At 37.5% G+C, this 22,235-nt stretch overlaps 1 protein-coding gene across 2 annotated transcripts in view; it reads left to right on the plus strand.

The window, feature by feature from the left end:
• The window catches only part of TM9SF2 (transmembrane 9 superfamily member 2), a 59,877-nt gene that overhangs the window by 29,177 nt on the left and 8,465 nt on the right, over nucleotides 1-22,235 (plus strand). For both annotated transcript variants that reach the window (XR_004990861.1, XM_036454687.2), the window contains exons 9-14: nucleotides 290-398; nucleotides 5,780-5,912; nucleotides 13,607-13,726; nucleotides 16,492-16,549; nucleotides 18,887-19,046; nucleotides 21,107-21,258. Coding sequence is in view for 1 of the 2 variants with exons in the window: in XM_036454687.2 (XP_036310580.1) it covers nucleotides 290-398; nucleotides 5,780-5,912; nucleotides 13,607-13,726; nucleotides 16,492-16,549; nucleotides 18,887-19,046; nucleotides 21,107-21,258 (732 nt within the window). In the remaining variant the exon portion in view is untranslated. The remainder of the gene's footprint in view (nucleotides 1-289; nucleotides 399-5,779; nucleotides 5,913-13,606; nucleotides 13,727-16,491; nucleotides 16,550-18,886; nucleotides 19,047-21,106; nucleotides 21,259-22,235) is intronic.

A 22,235-nucleotide genomic window follows, 5' to 3' on the forward strand; every position in this document is an offset into this window, starting at 1 on the left:
GAAATAATTAAACAGCATTTGAGCACCTTACCTGGAAAGGAAGAGTGCTCAATAAACAAGCTACTGCTATTGTTATGACTATTCTCTCTTAAAAGAGTGACTCAAAATTTTTATCTGGAAAACTGTTCATGCCTATAAAACTGTTCATGGTACTATTGTACAAAGTTATGTATACACTGGAAGGACACATAGCAGAATACAGTTCATTCAATTTAATAAACAACTTAAAAAGGAGTTTCACTGTTGCAAAGATTAAGATACAGGTTAATTCTGACGTGTATTTCTACAGCATTATGAATTCCCTGGTCATTGTCCTCTTCTTGTCTGGAATGGTTGCTATGATTATGCTACGGACACTGCATAAAGATATTGCCAGATATAATCAGATGGATTCTACGGTGAGTGAAACATTTGAACCGTTCTTCTGTTCCAAGAAATGTCTTTATATTTTCTTTGAAAAGGTTTGATTTTTAAAAAATTTTTCAATTAGTTTTTATTCAGTATTGTTTTGTATTAATTTCAGGTGATCAGAATAGTGGCTCAACAATTACGTATTTTTAAAATGGTTCCCCCAATATGGAAAGGTTTTAAATAATAACTAGGCAGAATGTGCGAAAGCGCGGCCCTACCCACCTGTGCGCACCTCAGCCATCCATCCTTGACACCCTAACCTCTCCACCCAGAGCTCTAGTGCAGCTGGCCCAGCTCCCCACCCCTCAGGCCTTCTCTGGCCGCTTCGAGCCCCGCCCTCAGTCCCGCCTCCTCCAGGCATCATGGCCCCAGAGGAGAGCATGGAAGCCTCCAGCACTGCTTCCCCTGGCAGCTGGGCAGCGGTGCCCTGAGTGAGAGCAGTGGGTGGCGAAGAACTGATAAGGAGGGCGCTATGGGCTCTCTCCTCCACCCTCCCCACCACAGGATGGTCCACCTTCTTGGGGCACCTCCCCCCTTCCGCCCCCTCTGGAGCAACGTGGCAGCTGCACCCTGCCTTGCACGCAGCCTCCTGCTAAACAGTCGTTATGGCTTGGGGGCATCACAACCATTAGCATATTATTGTATCTCTCAATTATATAGGATTCTTCTCAAAAGTTATCCCGAATTCACATTTTCAAGTAAGAAAATCATGGTTAAGAATTTGACATTTTCTAGAAAGTCACTCACCACAGCATAGAGAACTGAACTGTTTACAGCCTCATCTGTGTCAGTATTTTGGTGCAGAATGTAGGTGCACAGCTGGTTCTGTCCTCTTTTTCACTTATATGCTGTCAGGTCTGTCTGTTATTCCATTCCCAGCATACACTCAGTGTGTGAAACAGCAAAGTTGAATGAAATAACTCCCAAGAAATTTTTATTTGTGTGCATATTAAATTTTAAAAAATTTATTTTAATTGAACCATTATCATTTCTACCTTTTGGTATATTCAAAGTAACTTACTGTCCTATCCTCATTTATTCTCAATTAAGTTGCATAATGTTATATATTTTATAGCTTTTCATTTATAACAGCTGTTTAACAAAATTTCCATAAGAACCACAATGACTTGTCATAAATACAAAAAACTCAGATTTTTATTGTTTTCTCTTACCCAGCCTCTTAACCTTCCCTCTTAAGCTTTCTGTCATCTTCTAATTAGAAAAGAACATGTTAAGTTTTATAAGCTTTTTAGCACTTCTATAATCCTTTCTCATGGTTTTTTATTGTTTTATTACATATTTTATTAAAATAATTTCAAGATACTTTGTTCATAATTGGCATTTCCAAATAATCATTAAGTTAGTGGCATTTTCTTAATTTAATCAGAGGTGTGCCATGGGGCACAGGGTCAGGGCAACCCTCCTTCCATTCTTGCTACCATTCTTTTCCTACCTCCAGTTTCTTGCTGTAGCAGTCAGAGCAAATCTGTTCCAACATAAGTCAGATCATTTACTCCTGATCATAACCCTTTAGTGGTTTTTCATTTTACTCAGAGTGAAAGCCAGAGTCTTTGAAATAATCTGGAAGGATCATTGCTTTTCTTTATACCTCAAATGTTCATCCCTCAAATATTTACATGTTTGGCTCCCCTACCTCCTTCAAGTCTTTACTGAAACATGATCTTCCCATGTTCTCCCCAAATACATATCCATACCATACTTCTGACTTTTTTCTATAGCACTTCCACCATCTAATGTACTATGTATTTTTTTTACTTATTGTCTATCTTCCCGATGAGAACACATACTCATGAAAACAGGGATTTTTCTGTTATACTCACTGTAGTATCACTGGTGTTTTGAACAGTTCAGAGCATATAATTGGTGCTGAATAAATATTTGTTGAATAAATGAATAAACTAGTCAGTCCTTTCTGTATCACATTTGTTGGCACATTGCTGAGCTTGAAGTAGGCAAGAAACGTATCTAAGGACTATGCCCACTGCGCTACCCGGCCCCCCAGAAAAGTGCACTGAGGCCAGAGCAAGAAACAACCCAGGCATGGGAGGTCAAAGTTCTCCTTTAAGGCAATGCTTATATAAAGTCTTTAATCAATTGAGAAACTAAATCTTAGGTCATTAGTGAGGGAGCTGAACCTCTGTCTTCTCCTACATTAAGCCTGGCTTCTTGAAGGGGAGTAGGGAGGGCAAAATGATGCTAACTTTGTAAGTGCCTTTTGATTCTTGGCAGATTCAAGTAGAAATTCTCTGAAGCAAAGTTTCCAAATTTAGCTACAGGATTCTTACAATTTAAGATCAGCAAAATATGGTCTATTAGTAGAAATTCACAAAAATTTATAATAACAGATTTAGACACCCCCCCAAGATTTCAGATACTAGAACTATTAAATACAGAGTATAAAATATATGGAAAGTAATAGGCTTACAGAACAAAGATTAGAATCCATAGATACAGAAAACAATATATCCCAAGCAGACTAAATACAAATAAATCCACACCTAGATCAACTGTGACAAAAATTAGGCAGAGGATCAACAAAGAATAAACTAGCAGTAGGAGCTCAAAGACAGAATATCTTTAAATTGGTGAGAGAAATTATTTACATAGCATTAAATATCTAGAGAAGCTATCTTTCAGAAATAAGGATGAAATACAGTTGACCACAAACAGACCTTCACCACAGGAATTTCTATAGAATTACTTTAGCAGAAAACACATAATCTATAATAATAAAAGCATAATTATTACCGTATTTTTCGGACCATAAGACGCTCCGGACCATAAGACGCACCAGTTTTTAGAGAAGGGAAATGAAGAAAAAAAGATTCTGAAACAAATAGTGTCCTAAAATATTTTATGTGCATTAAAACCCAACATCACAGTCATAAACACATGTAATCAACCCGTAAACAGCAGCATTTAGAACCATTTTAGAGCCAGGCAAGCACACAGAGACTACACAGAGCCGGGCAAGTAAAAAAACTTTTTTTTAAAAGTATATGTGTAGGCTATATTTGGACCATAAGACGCAGGGACTTTCCCCCCCCCCCACACTTCTGGGGGGAAAAAAGTGCGTCTTATGGTCCGAAAAATACGGTATATGACAGGACATCCTTCCCTATGTCCTTCCAGATGATCTTCCAGATGAAGCTGGGGCTGCGAGGGAAGGCTGGGTGCAGGCAGCCAGTGGAAGGAAGGCCTACTCTTGCATGAATTTCATGCATCAGGCCTCTAGCATAAAAACTAATGCTAAAGAGATTTAGAAGGATTGGCAAACCAAAAATTAAAAAATTTCAAGAAAACATTTTCTGTATCTAGTAATATGAGTCTAAAATTGGAGATTAACAAAACTATATTTTAAAAAACAGATTGGATACGTAGTATTGAATAAAGTGAGTGGCTATCTGGGGAGATAAATAAGGTAAAGTCCAACTTTATTCCTTACATTTAAAGAATTAATGATTTAAATGAAAATGTGACCCAATAAAATAGTAGTACACATGTGAACTTATTTTTATAAGTATGACAGAGAGCCAGAAGCCATAAAATAAATAAATGCTACATTTAAAAATCTGAATAGCAAAAAATACCTAAGTAGAAAGATAAATATTAAATGGAAAAATATTTTAATACCTATTAAAAACACAAATTGTTTAATTCCTCAATAAAGAAATTTTAAAAACAATTAACCATCCAATAAGAAACTGGGCCAAGGTACATATGAAAAGTCTATAAAAAACAAATACAAATGGTTCTGAAACATATAAAGAGATACAATATCACTTATAAGAGAACTGCAAATTAAAACTGCAGTGTAAGATTTTCACCTGGTACATTAGTAGAAGTTTAAATGTTTGATATGATAATGTGTTGGGGATTGAAGACATGAGCACTTTGTAGTTTATAAGAATATTAATTGGTGTAAGTTATGGAAGGCAATTCGGCAATGTTAGATTATAATGTAATTTGACCCAACAGTTCCATTTCTAGAAACTAGTCAGGATGCAAAAGATTTTACTATTGTTGTTTTTTATCTTAAAACAATGAATACATGTTGTTTATAATAGTAGATTTCAATTATGGAATATTCGTTCAGTGGAATGTACTTTGTAAGCATTAAAAAGAACAAGGCAATGCTATATACAAATGTGGAACAGCACCACATGATACTAGGCTAAAAAGATAAGGTATGAAATATCCTATATAATAAAGATGTAATATGCAAATGGTTGTTATACCATGAAGTGTAATGACAGACTGCTTAACGACCGCATAACGGATCAGCAGGAGGCTGGGGCGGCCAGCTACAAGCCTGCCGGAGGAGACCTACAGGAGGGGGCAGGGCAGCGAGCTATGATGGGGGGCTGAGGGGTTGGGGAGGAGCTGCAGGAGGGCAGGACAGCTACTGGTGCACAGATTCATGTGCAGGGCTGCTAGTGGTATATAATAAGGTACCATTTGTTGTGGGGAGAAGAAACTATTCATGCATTTGTTTATATATAGGTAGAGATTCTCTACAACAATAATAAAAACTAGTCACATTTGTTTACTCCAAGAAAGGGGACCTAACTCTTTATTGGAAACTTAGCTTCCACTTACATTGTTTGAATGTTTCAGTATAGTTGTTCAATAAAAAAATAATCACTTTTGGTTCCTTGTCTAACTAATCTATTATGTCACCTAAAAGAAGGGATGCATATAATTTCTGCCCATACTTTTAACAGACATTCATTCTGGCAAGGAGATTAGTATATCCATCACTCTGGGCCAACAGTTATCAACTCATGTCCAGTTTTGTTTTATCTGTAGAATCCCACCTACTCTTTCCCTACCCCCAATTACTTTGAAGCCAATATCAAATATAATTTTATTTAATCCATTTAGAGCCCTTGTACTTTTAATAAAACTTCAATTTGTACATTCCTCGTAAATGACAAGGTAAAGTCTAACTCCCGGTGTGCGTGTGTTGTGTATCAGCAAAATAGGTATGAGATCTAGTTTATTTTGGAGATTAATGAATATAGCTTGAAAAGGATAGAGAGTGATTAAAAATTAAGATGTTAAGATGGATCATAAAGCTTAGACTAGACCTAGGTAGGTATCACATCTTTGTATTTCTTTTTAAAATTCCTTTGTAACTGTAGTATTAGTAGACTATAACACACAGCATTCCTTTAAAACAATTCAGGAAAATGGTAAAGCTCCATAATTCAAGCTTATACTTCAAAATTGAAATAAATATTAATATTTGTAAGTTTAAAATTTTTTTTTCTGTATCTCAATTGTGAATAAACTATCTAGTTGTCTTGGTGATGTCACATGACAAATAATTTCATTTTCTTTTTAGGAGGATGCCCAGGAAGAATTTGGCTGGAAATTAGTTCATGGTGATATATTCCGTCCTCCAAGAAAAGGGATGCTACTGTCAGTTTTTCTAGGATCGGGAACACAGATTTTAATTATGACATTTGTGACTCTGTGTAAGTGTTAAGTGCAAATTAAATGGAAAATACTTTTTCTAAATAACTAAAGACCCAGTGCACGAAATTCGTGCAAAGACCTTGGCCCTGGCCCCCAGCTGCTGCTATAGCTGGGGGCTTCTGCCACGAACGCCATCCACTGCAGCTTTGTCTCGAAGGATGGACGATTGGAAGGACATCCAGTCTAATTAGCATATTATGCTTTTTAAAATATATATATATATATTTCATTGATTTTTTTACAGAGAAGAGAGAGGGATAGAGACTTAGAAACATTGATGAGAGAAAATCACTGAGCAGCTGCCTCTTGCACACATCCTGTTGGGAATGTGCCTGCAATCAAGGTACATGCCCTTGACCAGAATCGAACCTGGGACCTTTCGGTCCACAGGCTTGACGCTCTATCCACTGAGCCAGACTGGTTTCGGCAGCATATTATGCTTTTATTGTTACACATAGATTGTTTGAAAACCAGTTTTTCTAAGTGAGGTAGCTAGGCTAGCTGTCTCTAAGAGTCCTTTTGGTATTTAAATCTGTGTTTTGGCTGTACATGATTTGGGGTGGGATTAGCTGTGCCCAAAAGCTGACTCTTCATATCGCTATTCAGGTGCATAGAGACCAGCTTCTGTCATAGCACTGCAGCCGGAGATGTCTAGGTCCTGAAACAACATCTGGGTCTGTCTGGGTGGCTTGGAAGCAGGATATGCAGGCAGACTGTCCTCCTCACTGGGAGCAGTATGATTAGATCCCAAGACATTCAGTGAGAAAGACCAAAAGAAGAGTGAGTTGGGCAGGAAGGTTTTTGTATACCTTTCTCATCTTGGAAGGATTTTAGGAAGCAAGACCTCTATCTTTCCCTATCTTCCTCGGGGTCGGGAAGGAATGGATCTCCTCCTTTGCCACCTGAAAATCTTCAGGAATTTTACTTAATTTTTGTCAATTAGATCAATCAATTTTTTAAAATAGACTTAATTTAGAGGTATTGATTGGCCACAGGAGTAGTTCTGATACTCTTTATTTCCAAGGTCTTCCAGTTTTCCTAATTTTAAGAGAGAAAAAAAGTTTGAATAGAATTTTCTAAATTTTGCATTTATTTATTTTTATGTTTCCTTCATGTTGCCTGTTAATGATGAACAGTAACAAATGAATATTACTAGAAGAATTCAGAAACCTTTTAATTTTTATTAAATTATTAAATTACCTCTTAATAATTTTTTCAGTGAACATTTGTTCTTATGTTCAGTGCATAAAAATATTTAATACTAAAGTTATTTTAATAATAACTTTAGTATTAAAGTTATATATAACTTTAATACTAAAGTTATTATTTTGGGCCCAGATAATCCCACCCCAAATCATGTACAGCCAAAACACAGATTTAAAAGGAACAAAAAAATAAATTTTAACTACATAAGTGCTTTACAAAGAGGATTATCACTTTGAAATGTCTGGCACCTGAACATGAACTACTGACTTATATCTCCAAGTTCAGTTTGAAGACTAATTTGAAGAGTAACTAGAATATATGTATTTATTTAGTAAAGAGATGCAGCTGCTATGGGTAGGGTTACAATTAGTAAGTATACTGAACTGAAGAGGGTAGGATGGCAGAAGTCATGAAATACCTGGACATGCCAGGTAGTATGAAAGCGCTAGACTACCAGAGAAACAGGGTGGAGTTAGAACAGAATAGATGCTTGAGGGTAAAATTCTTCTTTAAAATTTTATTTGGAGCTGCCTTCTGCCACTCTCTCGTCTTTGTTTGGGTTAGCTAGGAAATGAACTTGTGAGGGAGGAAAGTTTCAGAGAGTCTAGGATAGGAAATGATAGGGATCATTTCCCTTAAAAGCTTGAATATGAACTTTTCAGCTTCAGAACATTCCATTTCTCAGTCCTGAGGAGCGGAGTGCATATTAGTTAAAATTCTGGTAGATCTGACGTTATCCTAACTATTTTCCTGGTGGTTATAATTTCTCCTCTTGCCCCCTCAGTGCTGATCAGAAGGTATGCATGGACATGTACTTGGTTATGTGCACCTCAGGGGAAATACCAGGAACTTTCTTGTTCCTGGGATTAGAAAGCTACTTGACTTTCTGTACAAGTCATAACTTCTGAGTTCCTGCTTCAAGTTAGAAGTCTTTTATTAGTAGAGAGGGTTATACAGAGAATAACAAATAAAACTAACCAACTGAATAAGGGTAGGAAACAGAATTTTCCGAAGTCACTGATCAGGTCTTTCAGCAACTTGCATTCAAAAAGTTAATATTACTATGAAATCTTTCTTCTCTATTTTATTCTCTGATTAGATTCTGTCTTGTGTCTTATGTTTGAATGTTACAAGGTTTTTTTTTTTTACCCTAGCCTAGAGGACCTTTAAAAACCAACAAAAAGAATATTTCATAGTGGGAATATTTGTATTGATATTATTTTTTGGGGTTTTTTTTTTTTTATTGTTTAAAGTATTACATATGTCTCCTTTTTCCTCCATCGATCCCTCCCTGGCCACTCCCATCCCCCAGGATAAGCCCCCACCATCCCAATGTTTGTGTCTATTGGTTATGCAATATGCATGCATGCATACAAGTCCTTTGGTTGATCTTTTCCACCTTCCCCATAACCCTCCCCTGCCTTCCCTCTGAGGTTTGGTGGTCTTTTTGGTGTTCCTTTGTCTCTGGGTCTGTTTTTGTTCATCATTTTATGTTGTTCATTATATTCCACAAATTAGTGCGATCATGTGATACTTATCTTTCTCCAACTGGCTTATTTCACTTAGCATAATGCTCTCCAGGTCCATCCATGTTATTGCAAATGGTAAAAGTTCCTTCTTTTTTACAGCAGCATAGTATTCCGTTGTGTAGATGTGCTTAATTTTGTTTAATTTTTTTTTATTGTTTAAAGTATTACAAATGTAGTACATATGTCTCCCTTTTTTTCCCATTGGCCTTCCCCCAGCCTTCCCTACTCCCTGGCACATGCCCTCAGGTTGTCATCATTGTCATCTCCCCCTCCCCCCCAGTGTCTTGTGTCCATTGGTTATACTTATTTGCATGCATACAAGTCCTTTGGTTGATCTCTTACCTCCCCCCACAACCCTCCCCAGCCTTCCTGCTGAAGTTTGACAGTCTGTTTGATGCTTCTTGCCTCTGTATCTATTTTTGTTCATCAGTTTATAATGTTCTTTATTATCATAAACGAGGTGCACAAATTTATGCACCTTGAAAGGAACTGGCGCCTCGAAGCTGTGGTAGGCACAGGAGTGGGTCTCAGCATCCCTGCCTGGCCCCTCCTGCTGCAGCTCCCGGTCCCCTGTCTGCTGGCAGCCCCGCTCCCACTGCCACCACCCCCATGCACTGATGGCACCAGCCCCACCCTCACTCACTGATGGCACAGAACGATTGGGGCTGGCCCCAGCAGGAGTGCAAATGGTGGTTGCTGACCCAATTGTCCCTAAGGAACATGGGTTGTGGAGAAGCCCTCACTCGGGGCAATCAGGACTGGCAGCTGTTGCTTGCATTCACTGATGGTACTGAGTGATTGGGATTGACGATGGGCACCAGCAGTGGATGTGAACAGTGGTGCCGGCTGAGGGTGAGAGCGGCAACTCTGGTGCCGGCAGCAGATGGGAGCGCCGGGAGCGATCGTGGTGCGAAGGAGTAAATAATATTCAGTAACCACCAGAGGCTCACCCTGATGACTGCGACTGGTGTCCCACCTTGTTTTGGCACCCCCGCTCACCTGCTCCACCATCCCACCACAGCCAACACCTACCATGTTTCACACACGCCCCCTGGTGGTCAGCTCACGTCATAGCTACCTGTTGTTCCGCCATTCGGTCTATTTGTGTGTTAGCCTTTTATTATATAGGATGAGTGAGATCATGTGGTATTTTTCTTTCACTGACTGGCTTATTTCACTTATAATGCTCTCCAGTTCCATCCATGCTATTGCAAATGGTAAGAATTCCTTCTTTTTTACCCCAGCGTAGTATTTCATTGTGTAGATGTACTATAGCTTTCTTTCTTCTTTTTTTTTTAATAAATCTTTATTGCTCAGATTATTACAATTGTTTCTCCTTTTTTCCCCCCATAACTCCATTCCACCCGGTTCCCCACCCTCTGCCCTTATCCCCCACCTCCCATTATCCTCATCCATAGGTTATACGATTTTAATCCAGTCTCTTTCTGCACCCCCATACCGCTTTCCCCCTGATAATTATCAATCCACTCCCTTTCTTTGCCCCTGATTCTATTATATTCACCAGTTTATTCTGTTCCTCAGACTTTTAATTCACTTGATCTTCTTCCTCTTCTTAAATAATACCTTTCAGCATTTCATATAATACTGGTTTGGTGGTGATGAACTCCTTTAGCTTTTCTTATCTGTGAAGCTCTTTATCTGCCCTTCAATTCTGAATGATAACTTTGCTGGATACAGTAATCTTGGTTGTAGGTTCTCGCTATTCATCACTTTGAATATTTCTTCCACTCCCTTCTGGCCTGCATAGTTCCTGTTGAGAAATCAGCTGATAGTTGTTTGGGTGCCCCCTTATAGGTAACCAACTGCTTTTCTCTTGCTGCTTGTAAGATCCTCTTTTTGTCTTTTACCCTTGGCATTTTAATTACAATGTGTCTTGGAGTGTTCCTCTTTGGATTCCTCTTGTTTGGGGTTCTGTACGCTTCCTGTACTTGTAAGTCTATTTCTTTCACCAGGTGGGGGAAGTTTTCTGATATTATTTCTTCAAGTATGTTTTCAGTATTTTGCACTCTCTCTTCTTCTGGAACCCCCATAATTCTGATGTTGGTACGCTTGAAGTTTTCCCAGAGGCTCCTTACACTATGTTCAACTTTCTGGATTCTCTTATCTTCTTGCTTCTCCAGAGGAGTGTCTTTAGCTCTTTGACATGATTCTTGTGTTCCTCCATTCTGCTGTTGGATCTCTGCATAATATTTTCCAGTTTAGTCAGTTTATGTTTAATTTTTAGTTGGGTCTCATGAAATTTATTGGCCTTTTCTAGGATATTCTTGCATAATCTTAAAACCGAGGTTTTGAACTCTATATCCTCCATCTCTTTCGTTTGAGACCTATATCCTTGTCTTGGCTGCTTTCCAGAGTTGGTAGGATGGCTTTGTGTGTTTGGTGTCCTATATGGCCCAGTGGGTCAGCCTCTTCAGTTACCTGAGGTAGACACTCTTGGTGCTCCCCTTTATGGGCTGCCTGTACAGCCTTGTTGTAGAATCTTTCTGTTTTCATGTAATAGTCCCATTTGTTTATTTTCTCCTTAGTTTCCATTGCCCTAGAAGCTGTATCAGTAAAGATATTGCTATAACATATGACTGATATTTTGCTGCCTATTGATTCTTCTAAGATTTTTATAGTTTCTCTCTTACATTTAAGTCTTTTATACATTTTGAGTATATTTCTGTGTATGGTATAAGTTGGTGGTCTAGTTTAATTTTTTTGCATGTATCTGACCAATTTTCCCAGGACCATTTATTGAAGAGGCTGTCTTGACTCCATTGTATGCTCTTGCCTCCTTTGTCAAATATTGAGCATTAATGGCTTGGGTCGATTTCTGGGTTCTTTGTTCTGTTCCATTGGTCTATATGTCTGTTCTTGTGCCAGTACCAGGCAGTTTTGAGAACAGTGACTTTGTAATATAGCTTGATATCTGGTATTGTGATCCCTCCAAATTTGTTCTTCTTTCTCAGGATTGTTGTGGCTATTTGGGGTCTTTTTTTTTTATCCCAGATGAATTTTTTGGAGTGTTTGTACTAGGTTTGTGAAATATGCCCTGGGTATTTTAGTGGGGGTTGCATTGAATCTATAAATTGCTTTGGGTAGTATGGACATTTTAATTATATTGATTTTACTAATTTATGAACATGGTATATTCTTCCATTTGTTTATATCTTTCTCTCTTTTTTCAGTGTCCTATAGTTTTCTGAGTACAGGTCTTTTACCTCCTTGGTTAAGTTTATTCCTAGGTATCTTAACTTTTTTGGTGCAATGGTAAATGGGATTTTTTTTTTAGTTTCTCTTTCTGTGAGTTCATTATCCTAATATATAAAGAGCCAGGGTCCATAACATCCAAAACTACTGAATGGCCGACCCAACGCCAGGCTGCACACAGCAGGCGCTGGTGGGCGGGGACTGGCGAGTGGGCTGAACTGCTGATCTCTCTGTCCCTCCTGGGTTGCGGGCTCTGCAACAACCCAGCACTCACTGCCGCGGGTGCCTCAGCAACCCAGCACTGACTGCTAAGACCATAGGCACTGCAGCTTCCCAGCACTGACTGCCGCCACCAAGGTGGGTGCGATGCAATTGATTGGGGCCCCTGCCATCACCCCACTGAGGGAGGCCCAGGCCACTGGCCGGGGGCTCTGCAATTGCCCCAACAAGGGAGGCCCAGGCTACCAGGCTGGCAGCGGTGGGCGGGACCTCCCTCTGCGGGGTGATCAGTCGTGGGGCTCCTGGACTGGGAGAGACTGCAGGCCAGGCTGAAGGACCCCTCCCTCCTGAGTGCATGAATTTCGGGCAACAGGACTTTAGTTGGTGTATAAAAAAGCCATAGATTTCTGGGTGTTATTTTTGTATCCTGTTATATTGCTGAATTCATTTATTAAGTCCAGTAGTTTTTTTATGGAGTCTTTAGGATTTAGTATGTACAATATCATGTCATCTGAGAATAATGATAGTTTTACTACTTCTTTTCCAGTTTGGATGCCTTTTATTTTTTATTCTTGTCTGATCGCTATGGCTAGTACTTCCAGTACTATGTCAAACAGGAGTGTTGAAAGTGGGTATCATTGTCTTATTTCTGTTCTTAGGGGAAATGGTTTTAGTTTTTGCTGTAGGTTTGTCATATAAGGCTTTTATTATGTTGAGGTATGATCCCGCTATTCCCACTTTGCTGAGGGTTTTTATGAAGAAAGGGTGTTGGGAGGGCATGAGTGGGGGGATGAGGAATAAGGACACATGTAATACCTTAATCAATAAAATAAAAAAGAAAGGGTGTTGGATTTTGTCAAATGCTTTTTCTGCATCAATTGATAAGGTTATGTGATTTTTGTCTCTCAGTTTGTTTATGTGAAGTATCACGTTTATTGATTTACTTATATTCTACCAGCCTTGCATCCCCAGAATAAATCCCACTTGGTCATGATGTATGATCTTTCTAATGTAATGTATTGATGTTATTTTTAAAAGCTATATTTGAATTTTAGAAGAGTTGAAAGTACTAATGAGCATTCGGTCAGCCTCCTCCGATAATAGGAGAGATGGGGTCTTACAGACTCTTCCAAAGTGGAACTTGCCTTACATATGATCTATTGATGCAGTCCCTTAAATATTACTAAGATTTAGTGTGGCTGCATAGTAAGATAGTGTACTTTCATGAAGTTGTGTCTAGTTAATTATTTTTAAAGTGTGTGTGTGTTTTTTTTAATTTATTGATTGGTTTGAAAGAGAGAGAAGAAAAGAGATAAACATTGATTTGTTGTTCCACTTCTTTATGCATTCATTGGTTGATTCTTATATGTGCCTTGACTGAGGATCAAACCTCCAACCTTGGTGTATTAGGACAACGCTCTCACCAACTGAGCTACCCTGCCAGGCTAGAAAAGTGGGGCCTCATATCACTTCACAACAAAGAAAACATTACTAAATTATGTAACTTTAAATTACTTGTTTTTTAGTTTTCGCTTGCCTGGGATTTTTGTCACCTGCCAACAGAGGAGCACTGATGACTTGTGCTGTGGTCCTATGGGTGCTGTTAGGCACTCCTGCAGGCTATGTCGCTGCCAGATTCTATAAGTGTAAGTAAAAGCCATCCTGACTAGGTATCAGATCAGGAATCCAATATGCTATATTATTGTGTCTGAGCCTTGATGTCTGCTTGTTGGTGCTTTAAACCAGCGGTCACCAACCTTTCAGACCTCATGGACCACCAGTGATCCACAGACTACCGGTTGGCGACCACTGTTTTAAACAATATGTGTTATAGGTGTGCATTCTTATTTAAAAGAAGTTTGTGAAGTGGATGACTATCCCTATATTTATTTGTTCAAAAATGCTTATACAGTGAAATAGGCAAATGTATGCTGTTTATCCACCATCCCATCTTTTCTTTTCCTTTTAATTTTGACTTAATAAGTTCAGCTGAACAATTTAATTTGCTACATTTATGGAAAGTTGCACTAATGAAGAAAGACTACAAATAGTTACCACCAATTTAATCACTGAAGTAATAAATACAGGTATGCCTTTCCTTACATGAGAAAAATTATTCTTGTAATTAATGTAATATTTATAAAAATAAACTGTATTTAAACTAAACTAAGGTCTCACTATTTTAAAGAGCCTTGGAGTAAGTTACTTTTGTAATATAGTTGGTTGCAATCTCTTATATTCTTGCTTTCCAAAAATAAAGTTCAGCGGATAAAAAGATCAGTGCCACAGAGTAAAGATGGGTTGGAATTAGATGGCTTAGAAAGCTGCTTCGCCAGGGGCAGTGATTGCCAGAGTTTGCCTGATTTAGGAATCCTGAAATCCACTAAGATGGTTTCATAGGTAATCTGTGAATTAAAGTGCCAGGGAGATGGGACCGAGCTAGGGTTAATAATGATTAAGGCTTGAGCTAAAACAGTAGGGTTACATAGTTGGCCTTAATGTGTGGTTGGCTTGACTCAACCCTAAGAATTATTATTTAGATTTTGCCAAATAAAATTTTCTTGAGCATGTGAAGTCTGTATGTATATATACATAATTGTGTTTAATTTCTGTTAATTTTGTCAACTTTTTTCCTGTATCCTTAAAAAGGACACAGAATTAAGGTGGTCATGAATATTTTAATACATGTCAGATAATAGTTGGACCACTGCTTGTATATAAACTCCCCACACCCTTTTTTCTAATATATTTTTATTAATTTCAGAGAAGAAGGGAGCAGAAGAGAGATAAAAACATCAGTGATGAGAGAGAATCATTGATCGACTGCCTCCTGTACATCCCTCACTGGGGATTGAGCCAGCAACCCGAGCATGTGCCCTGAACGGGAATTGAATCAGAAACTCTGGTTCATAGGTTGATGCTCAACCACTGAGCCATGCCAGCTGGGCCCCCATTCTTATGTTTCAGCTATGCTGACTTTCCTTCAGTTCTTCAGTCAGGTAGTGGACCCTTACACCTGCCTAAGGACCTTCCCAAATGCTGATTCCTCTTTTTGAAGTTCCAGTCCATACTTCCTCAACCCAGACAAATCCCTCTTTAACTCCTCTTCATTCTTAAGATCTCCCACTTACAGATTAAGTAGCATATTAATCAGGCAGATTGTTCTGAGAGGTGCTGTTCCATGGCCTCAGTCACAAAGTACTTCATTATGTAGAATCATTTCCATTTTTTCAAAAAGCATTATTTGAATTTTGATTGGAATGGTATTATACCCAAAATCAATAACTTCACAATATCTCTTGAGAATAGTACTCTGACTTTAAATCATATATATAATTTGTCATTTTCTTTTAGGCAAGTATTACTTGCTTATAAATTGTTTTAACGCTTTTAAATAAAGTTGTTCTCAGATATCACCCAGTTTCATCTCAACTTTTAAACTGGGAACAGAGGAGTATTTTCACTTTTTATTCTATGTTCTTGAGCTTTTGGCTTTTTTAAGTGAGGAAAAAAATTGAAGAGGGAAGGAGCAAAGGAGAGTAAAACGTTTATAAGCAAATCTGGTCTGTCAAGTGATCATAACCCTTATACTCGTAATTACCTAATCTCACACTGATCTCCCATCTCCACCTTCCTTCTAGCAGAAACTACAATGCTAGTGGAATTTTTACGATTCAGACTTACTATGGAAGTTTAAATATGTTGCATGTCAGGCTTTAGGGTTCTTGGTTTTATAACAAACTAGAGGCCCAGTGCATGTGGGGTCCCTTGGCCTGCCCTGCACCCCCTCGCAATCCGGGACCCCTCAGCGGATGTCAGATAGCCGGTTTTGGCCCAATCCCCACAGGCCCAATCCAGACAGGAGGATCCCCACAGGCCCAATCCCTGCAGGCCCAATCTAGACAGGAGGGAGCCCAATCCTCTGCATTGAGTATCTGTCCCCTGGTGGTCAGTGCACATCATAGCAATTGGTCAACTCGTTCGGTTGTCTAGACTGATATATATATAGAGAGAGAGATTCTGAGACTGACCTCAATATAAACAAAAACCTATAACATGCCCTTTTTCTACTCAGTCTCATTATTGAAACTTGCCTAGAAGATAGGTTTTTTTAAATTTTTTTATTTTAAAGTAGAAGAAAAGAATGGAAAAGAAAAACTGGTATGGATGACTTTCCTTTGATACTAGATTTATTTTATGCTGAAGCAAAAATCATTAGAGCAGGACTTACCTAGGGCAGTCTTGTGATGCGCATCTCTGATTTACTCACTTGGGTAAGGAATAGCAAATAAATTTTTTAGTGCCATTGTCTATGAAAAAGCACCCAGGACTCTCTAACAGTTTGTCTAATACCAGACTTGAGTATAACTGAAGAAAAGTCTTTATGTTATGCATTTGTTTTCTTCTATAGCCTTTGGAGGTGAGAAGTGGAAAACAAATGTTTTATTGACATCATTTCTTTGTCCTGGGTAAGTGACTTTTTCCATTAATAACTTTCTTAACAGTTATATTGTAATTCTGAAATTTTTAATCCATTAAATCTTTAATCTTTTCTGTCTCTAAACTATGTACTCAAGATAATGAATTGAATTTTTCAAAAGTGGTAAAATGAATATTTAATAAACGTTTGCAGAATGATTAAGGCTTTGTCTTAGCCTGTGGAAGTTAGGATGGCATGTCGTTGTGTATGCTTTAGGCATGATCATAGAAAGGAGTCCTCGCTTGAGATAATTCAGGCACGGGATACATTTTCAGGTTTTTATTGAAAGCTTTACTGCTTGTAGAGTTAATTCCATTATATAGAGTAACATATACCAAAATTTTTTTTGAAACGTTTTAGAAACCACCACATATAAAAACAAAAATGTCCCTTTGGGGATAACTTCCAATAGCAAGTATCTGATGTCCATGTAACCCTAGAAATAGAACCCGTTTCTTCACAACTCCCTAAACTCTCCCCATCTGGTGGACAAGAACTAGCCTCTGAACAGTCTGCAGCAATAAAGCAAGCCAAAGGTTAACTCTGGGAGCCAGGACTGTTTCACTTGCAGGCCAGAAGTGAAGGAGTAACAATAGCCAGAATTTTAATAAACATTTGGGATAAATATTCTCAGGCTTTTATCTCTATTGAAGATTCCCATGCCTTTCAGCCATTTATGTTCTGTTCAAATTTTTATGCTTTTCTCAACTATATATATCTTTCGTCCTTTTTTTTTCTGCTGTCAACTTAGAAAGTGTCCCTCCTTACCAGGACTCAGCCATAATTTCCTTCAGAATCTTGCCTTTTAAGCGTCCTTCCTGATCTCTAACAGCTTCCATTTCTCCCTTTCTCTGTGTTCTGTTCATGTTTTTCATATGTTATATTCCTACAAATATGCTTAGGTGTCCCAAATCCTAAAAAGAGCTTTAATATGCACCTTCCGTCTACTATCTTATTTAATTTCCATTCCCAACAAAATACCTTGAAAAAAATAGTCTTCACTTCCTTTCTCTCATTTTCCCAACATACATTTACAAGATAAAGCCATGCTATCTGTTTTGTTTTGTTTTGTTTCTCCTGTCATTTTAGTGAATTCTCTCTAAGGTTACCAGTGATGTCATTTTCAAATCTAGAAATGTTTTTCTCTGTCTTTACCTCTCTACATTGTCTAACATTGGGATACCTTCTCTTTGAAACTCCTTTCTTTTGGCTTCATAGAAATTATCCTTTCCCTGTTTCTTTAAGTCTCTGAAAAACTCTTCTTTTATCTTTTTTAAAGTTAGATGTTCACCAATATGATGGTGAGGTAAACAGAGAGAGAGACACACACACACAGCCAAAAACCCAAGCTCCCCTCTGGAGCAAGAGAAATTGGTGATCACCTAGAAAAGGAAGGGTCATTTAATAATATTAAATTAATTCATATAATTTTATATAAATAAACACCTGCATATAATTATTACAGTAGACACAACAAAATGTCATTTGATAATATAAGCATTTCCAGACTTAAAAAGAATTTAATAGAAAAATGCTTTCTTATATTAAGAAAAATCTCAGCTCTAATTCAAAACCAACATCATTTAATGATGAAATATTAGACACATTTTTATTAAATCACTTTTGTGCCTTCAGTTACTGAACTTCTATTCACAGCATGAAACAAGGGATACATTTCAAAAAAGTGGAGATCATATTATTATTTATTGGTGACAGTTTGTATACAAAGAACATTAACAAATTTCAGATATATAAAACTTGTAGAATTAATAAGAGTTTGACAAAATGGCTAGATATCAGCTAATATTCCAAGATAATGAATACAAGCAATAACAAATTAAATATTTTAATTCTAATGGTATTTTTGTGGGAGGAGAAATCTATTTACAGGATTATTAGGAATAGAAAACATTTACAATACCTAAAGTAACTTCTGAAAATAGGCACAATCCCATATGACAAGTCTGCAATGCTTATTAACTAGTAAAAGATACAAATTCACCATGTTTCTTCATGAGAAGACTTAAGTATTCTGAAAGAGTTCGGAGATGTCCATGGTTAGCAAGACAGAGAACACAAAAATAGACCAAATACTAGTATACATGGAATTATAATAAATGTGGCATCAAAAACCAGAGGAACCATAAAATGATGCTGGAACAATTGATTGTCTTTATGAAGGGGGAAAAAATTCTGTTTTTACCTCACACATGAAATCAGTTCTAGGTGGATTAAAATCGAAATGTAACAGACATAACAATTAGATGAAAATATAGAAGTTTAGGGAAAACTCAAATTTTACCTAAAATCCTCTTTTGTCTTTCAGGATTGTATTTGCCGACTTCTTTATAATGAATCTGATTCTCTGGGGAGAAGGATCTTCAGCAGCTATTCCTTTTGGAACACTAGTTGCCATATTGGCCCTTTGGTTCTGCATATCTGTGCCTCTAACATTTATTGGCGCATACTTTGGTTTTAAGAAAAATGTAAGTTTATAGGTGTTAACTTATTCAAATGAATTTCAACTGTGGGAACTACTTTATGCAACCTTAAAAGATATGTCTAAAAGATATGTCCTATGGGATCTGGATTTCGCAGAAAATTGACTTCAAAGTTTGATTGCAATCATTTTTAAAAAGTCGTACATACTTAGGAGTGTGGAAAAGAGATTATATTTATAAACTTAGATTTCAAAGTTTTCTAAGTAAATGGAAACTAATACAAATTAATAAATGAAAAGTTAATAAAAACTAATTAAAACTCTGAATTTTTTACATTAAAATAAATTATTTTACTTTTTTTTTTTTTTAACCTAAAAGGTATGTGCATTTTCTCCTTAACAATAAGTGTTTCTAGTTTGCATTACTTAATTAAGTAAACCAAGAGTATGGGTTAGGAAGTGAAGTAAAAAAGTGACCATAAAATAATACTAGCAGTTTTTAAAATATGTAACTTAGGAATAAGTTTCATATGCTTACCTTTTAATACTTGATTTTAAGGAAGATTATAATCAAGTTCAGCCCTTCCCTTCCTCCTCCCTATCTTTCTCTATCTCTTTTTACCCTGAGGCTAAAAAGAAAATTAGAATTTTTTCTGCAGTGTCACATTCTTTAACTTCACTATTCTTGATCTTCTCTGAAAATACTCAGTCTACAAGGTTAAAAGAAATAATGTATCACAATATACTTTGTGAGGCAACCTGGAACCTTTGGAAGAAACTATCAGTGCTTCATAGTCTCTAACACATCTACCATGCCAGTCTACTAAAAGATCTTACAGTTTTTTGGCATTTTGTTTAAATTATGTTTAAATTTCATAACTGTCTGTATGAAATCTTTTAAATTACAGATTAAATAAATACTGGAAATTATAAAATATAAAAATTGAAGAAAAATGTAATGATTCTATGCACATATATACATATATCTACATGTAAAATAATCTGGTACATGGAAGGATAATCTCAATGAGACTGACAAATTTTAAATTTTTATGTATCACAAAAATTTTAGAAGTATGCTTTGAACTTTCTTGAAATAAAATGAACTTCTACATACCTGCCCTTTCCCCCTCTCATGTAACTATGTTTAGGTACTTTAGTTTTTAGTGTTTTTATACTATTATGTAATACTAGTGGCCTGGTGCATGAAAATACATGCACTTGGTGGGGGGGGGATCCCTCAGCTTGGCCTGCCCCCTCTCACAGTCCGGGAGTCCTCTGGGGAAGTCCTACTGACAGTATGGCCTCCCTCTGGGGGAGGCAACCGGGCTGATCAGGGGAAGACGCCATCTTCATCACCCCACTGCTGCTGCCACTGTTGGCCACAGCGGGTGGAAAGGCCTGAGCCCCAGCCCTCACAGCTGCTGGTGCTCATGACTGCCTTAGCCCTGGGCCTCATAGCTGCCGAGGCTACCTGAGCCCACAGCTGCCTGAACCCTGGGCTTTGCAGCCGCTGTGGCTTTATCCAGTGGACATCTGGATGTACATCCAGAAGGCATCCTCCCTAATTAGTGTGTTATCCTTTTATTAGTATAGATGTTATGAAAGAGAGAATAATTGAGAACATCTCTCATACTTTAGTCATAAAGCTTCATATAGCCATTCATTGTCTTTTTCATGTTCTTAAGTCTTAGTAAAATTGAGCTACGTATTTTAATAAAGATGACATCGCCCATCTCCAAATTAAAATACATTAAATAGTTTAAGCATCAGGTGATTTCTTACAGTGGGTATATATTTAAAAGGGGGAAACGTATTTTTATTAACTATTATGTCCTGTGTATTTCACACGTTGGGTAAAGCCATTAGTTAGTGGATAACTGCTGGAAATAGTGGTGGCTTGTTCCAGTAATCAGACTGTTGCACCAGATAGTATCTGGTTTGTGGCTTCTAAGTACAGATTTCTGTTTGATGACTTAAGTAGACTTGTCATTAGTGTCAGCATGGAAGCTGAGAAAAAAACAGGCAAATAATCTAGTACAGAGAAGAATTTTAAAAGTGTATACATAATTACAAATCCTTTCTTTAATTCTTTCTTTACTGAAGGCCATTGAACACCCAGTTCGAACCAATCAGATTCCACGTCAGATTCCTGATCAGTCTTTCTACACAAAACCATTGCCTGGTATTATCATGGGAGGAATTTTGCCCTTTGGGTGCATTTTTATACAGCTTTTCTTCATTCTGAATAGTATTTGGTAAGCTAAGGACTAAGTCCTCTTATTGTCATTACCATTATATATGTATTATTAGCTTTCTCTTTTTGCTTATATGGATTACTGTTTATATCTTAAAAATGTAAGCTGTTCTCTAATAATCAGAAATCTTAAGAGTAAAGTAATTTTTTTTTATGTGGAAAAAAGATAATAGTGATAACAGCTATTATTAATTGAGCCTTATTAATTCTTACTCTAACTTAATTCTCAGGTCTCTATGAAGTGTTTATTATTCACATTTTACAGAGATGAAAATGAGGCTTTAGAAGTTAAGTAATTTAATTTGCCTGTGTCACATAGTTACTATGTGACAAAAAAATTAATCCAAGTCTTCAAACCTATGTTCTTAAATAAGTCATCTGAACTGCTTCAGAGAAGATACTCTGAGCTCCTGATCAAGAGATTTCGAGCAGGCTTGGGAGGAAGGGTTGAGCTAGCTAACCTTTCAAAGTCCTTTATTTTCCCAGGAGTCTTTCATTCTCTGTCTTCTTATTTGAAAAACTATACAGGGTATTTTAAGCCATTCCATTAGGGTGTATACATTGCCGTATATTATGATAGTTATTTGATCACATTGACATATGTTAGAGAAAGTTTTGAGGTAGCATAAAGTGAGGACTAAATTTGAGCTTTTTAGTCATTAGAACATCTTTCTTTCAGGTTATTATAATATTTTCCAAATCCAACTGCTTTTATAATATATACTAGAGGCCCTGTGCATGAAATTCATGCACTGGGGGGGTCCCTCAGCCCAGCCTATCCCCTCTCACAGTCCAAGAGCTCTCAAGGATGTCCTACTGACAGTCACCTCTGTGGGAGTTGACCTGGCTGATCAGGGGAAGGCACCACCCCATCACCCTGCTGCTGCTGCCACTGCCAGCCGCTGCAGCCACCAAGGTGTTTTCTTCAACACAGACTCCAGTCCCTTCACCATGAAAAAATGACATTTTTCAAGATGT

The sequence above is a fragment of the Pipistrellus kuhlii genome, unplaced genomic scaffold (genome assembly GCF_014108245.1).
Source record: "Pipistrellus kuhlii isolate mPipKuh1 unplaced genomic scaffold, mPipKuh1.p scaffold_m20_p_3, whole genome shotgun sequence".
Lineage (NCBI taxonomy): Eukaryota > Metazoa > Chordata > Mammalia > Chiroptera > Vespertilionidae > Pipistrellus > Pipistrellus kuhlii.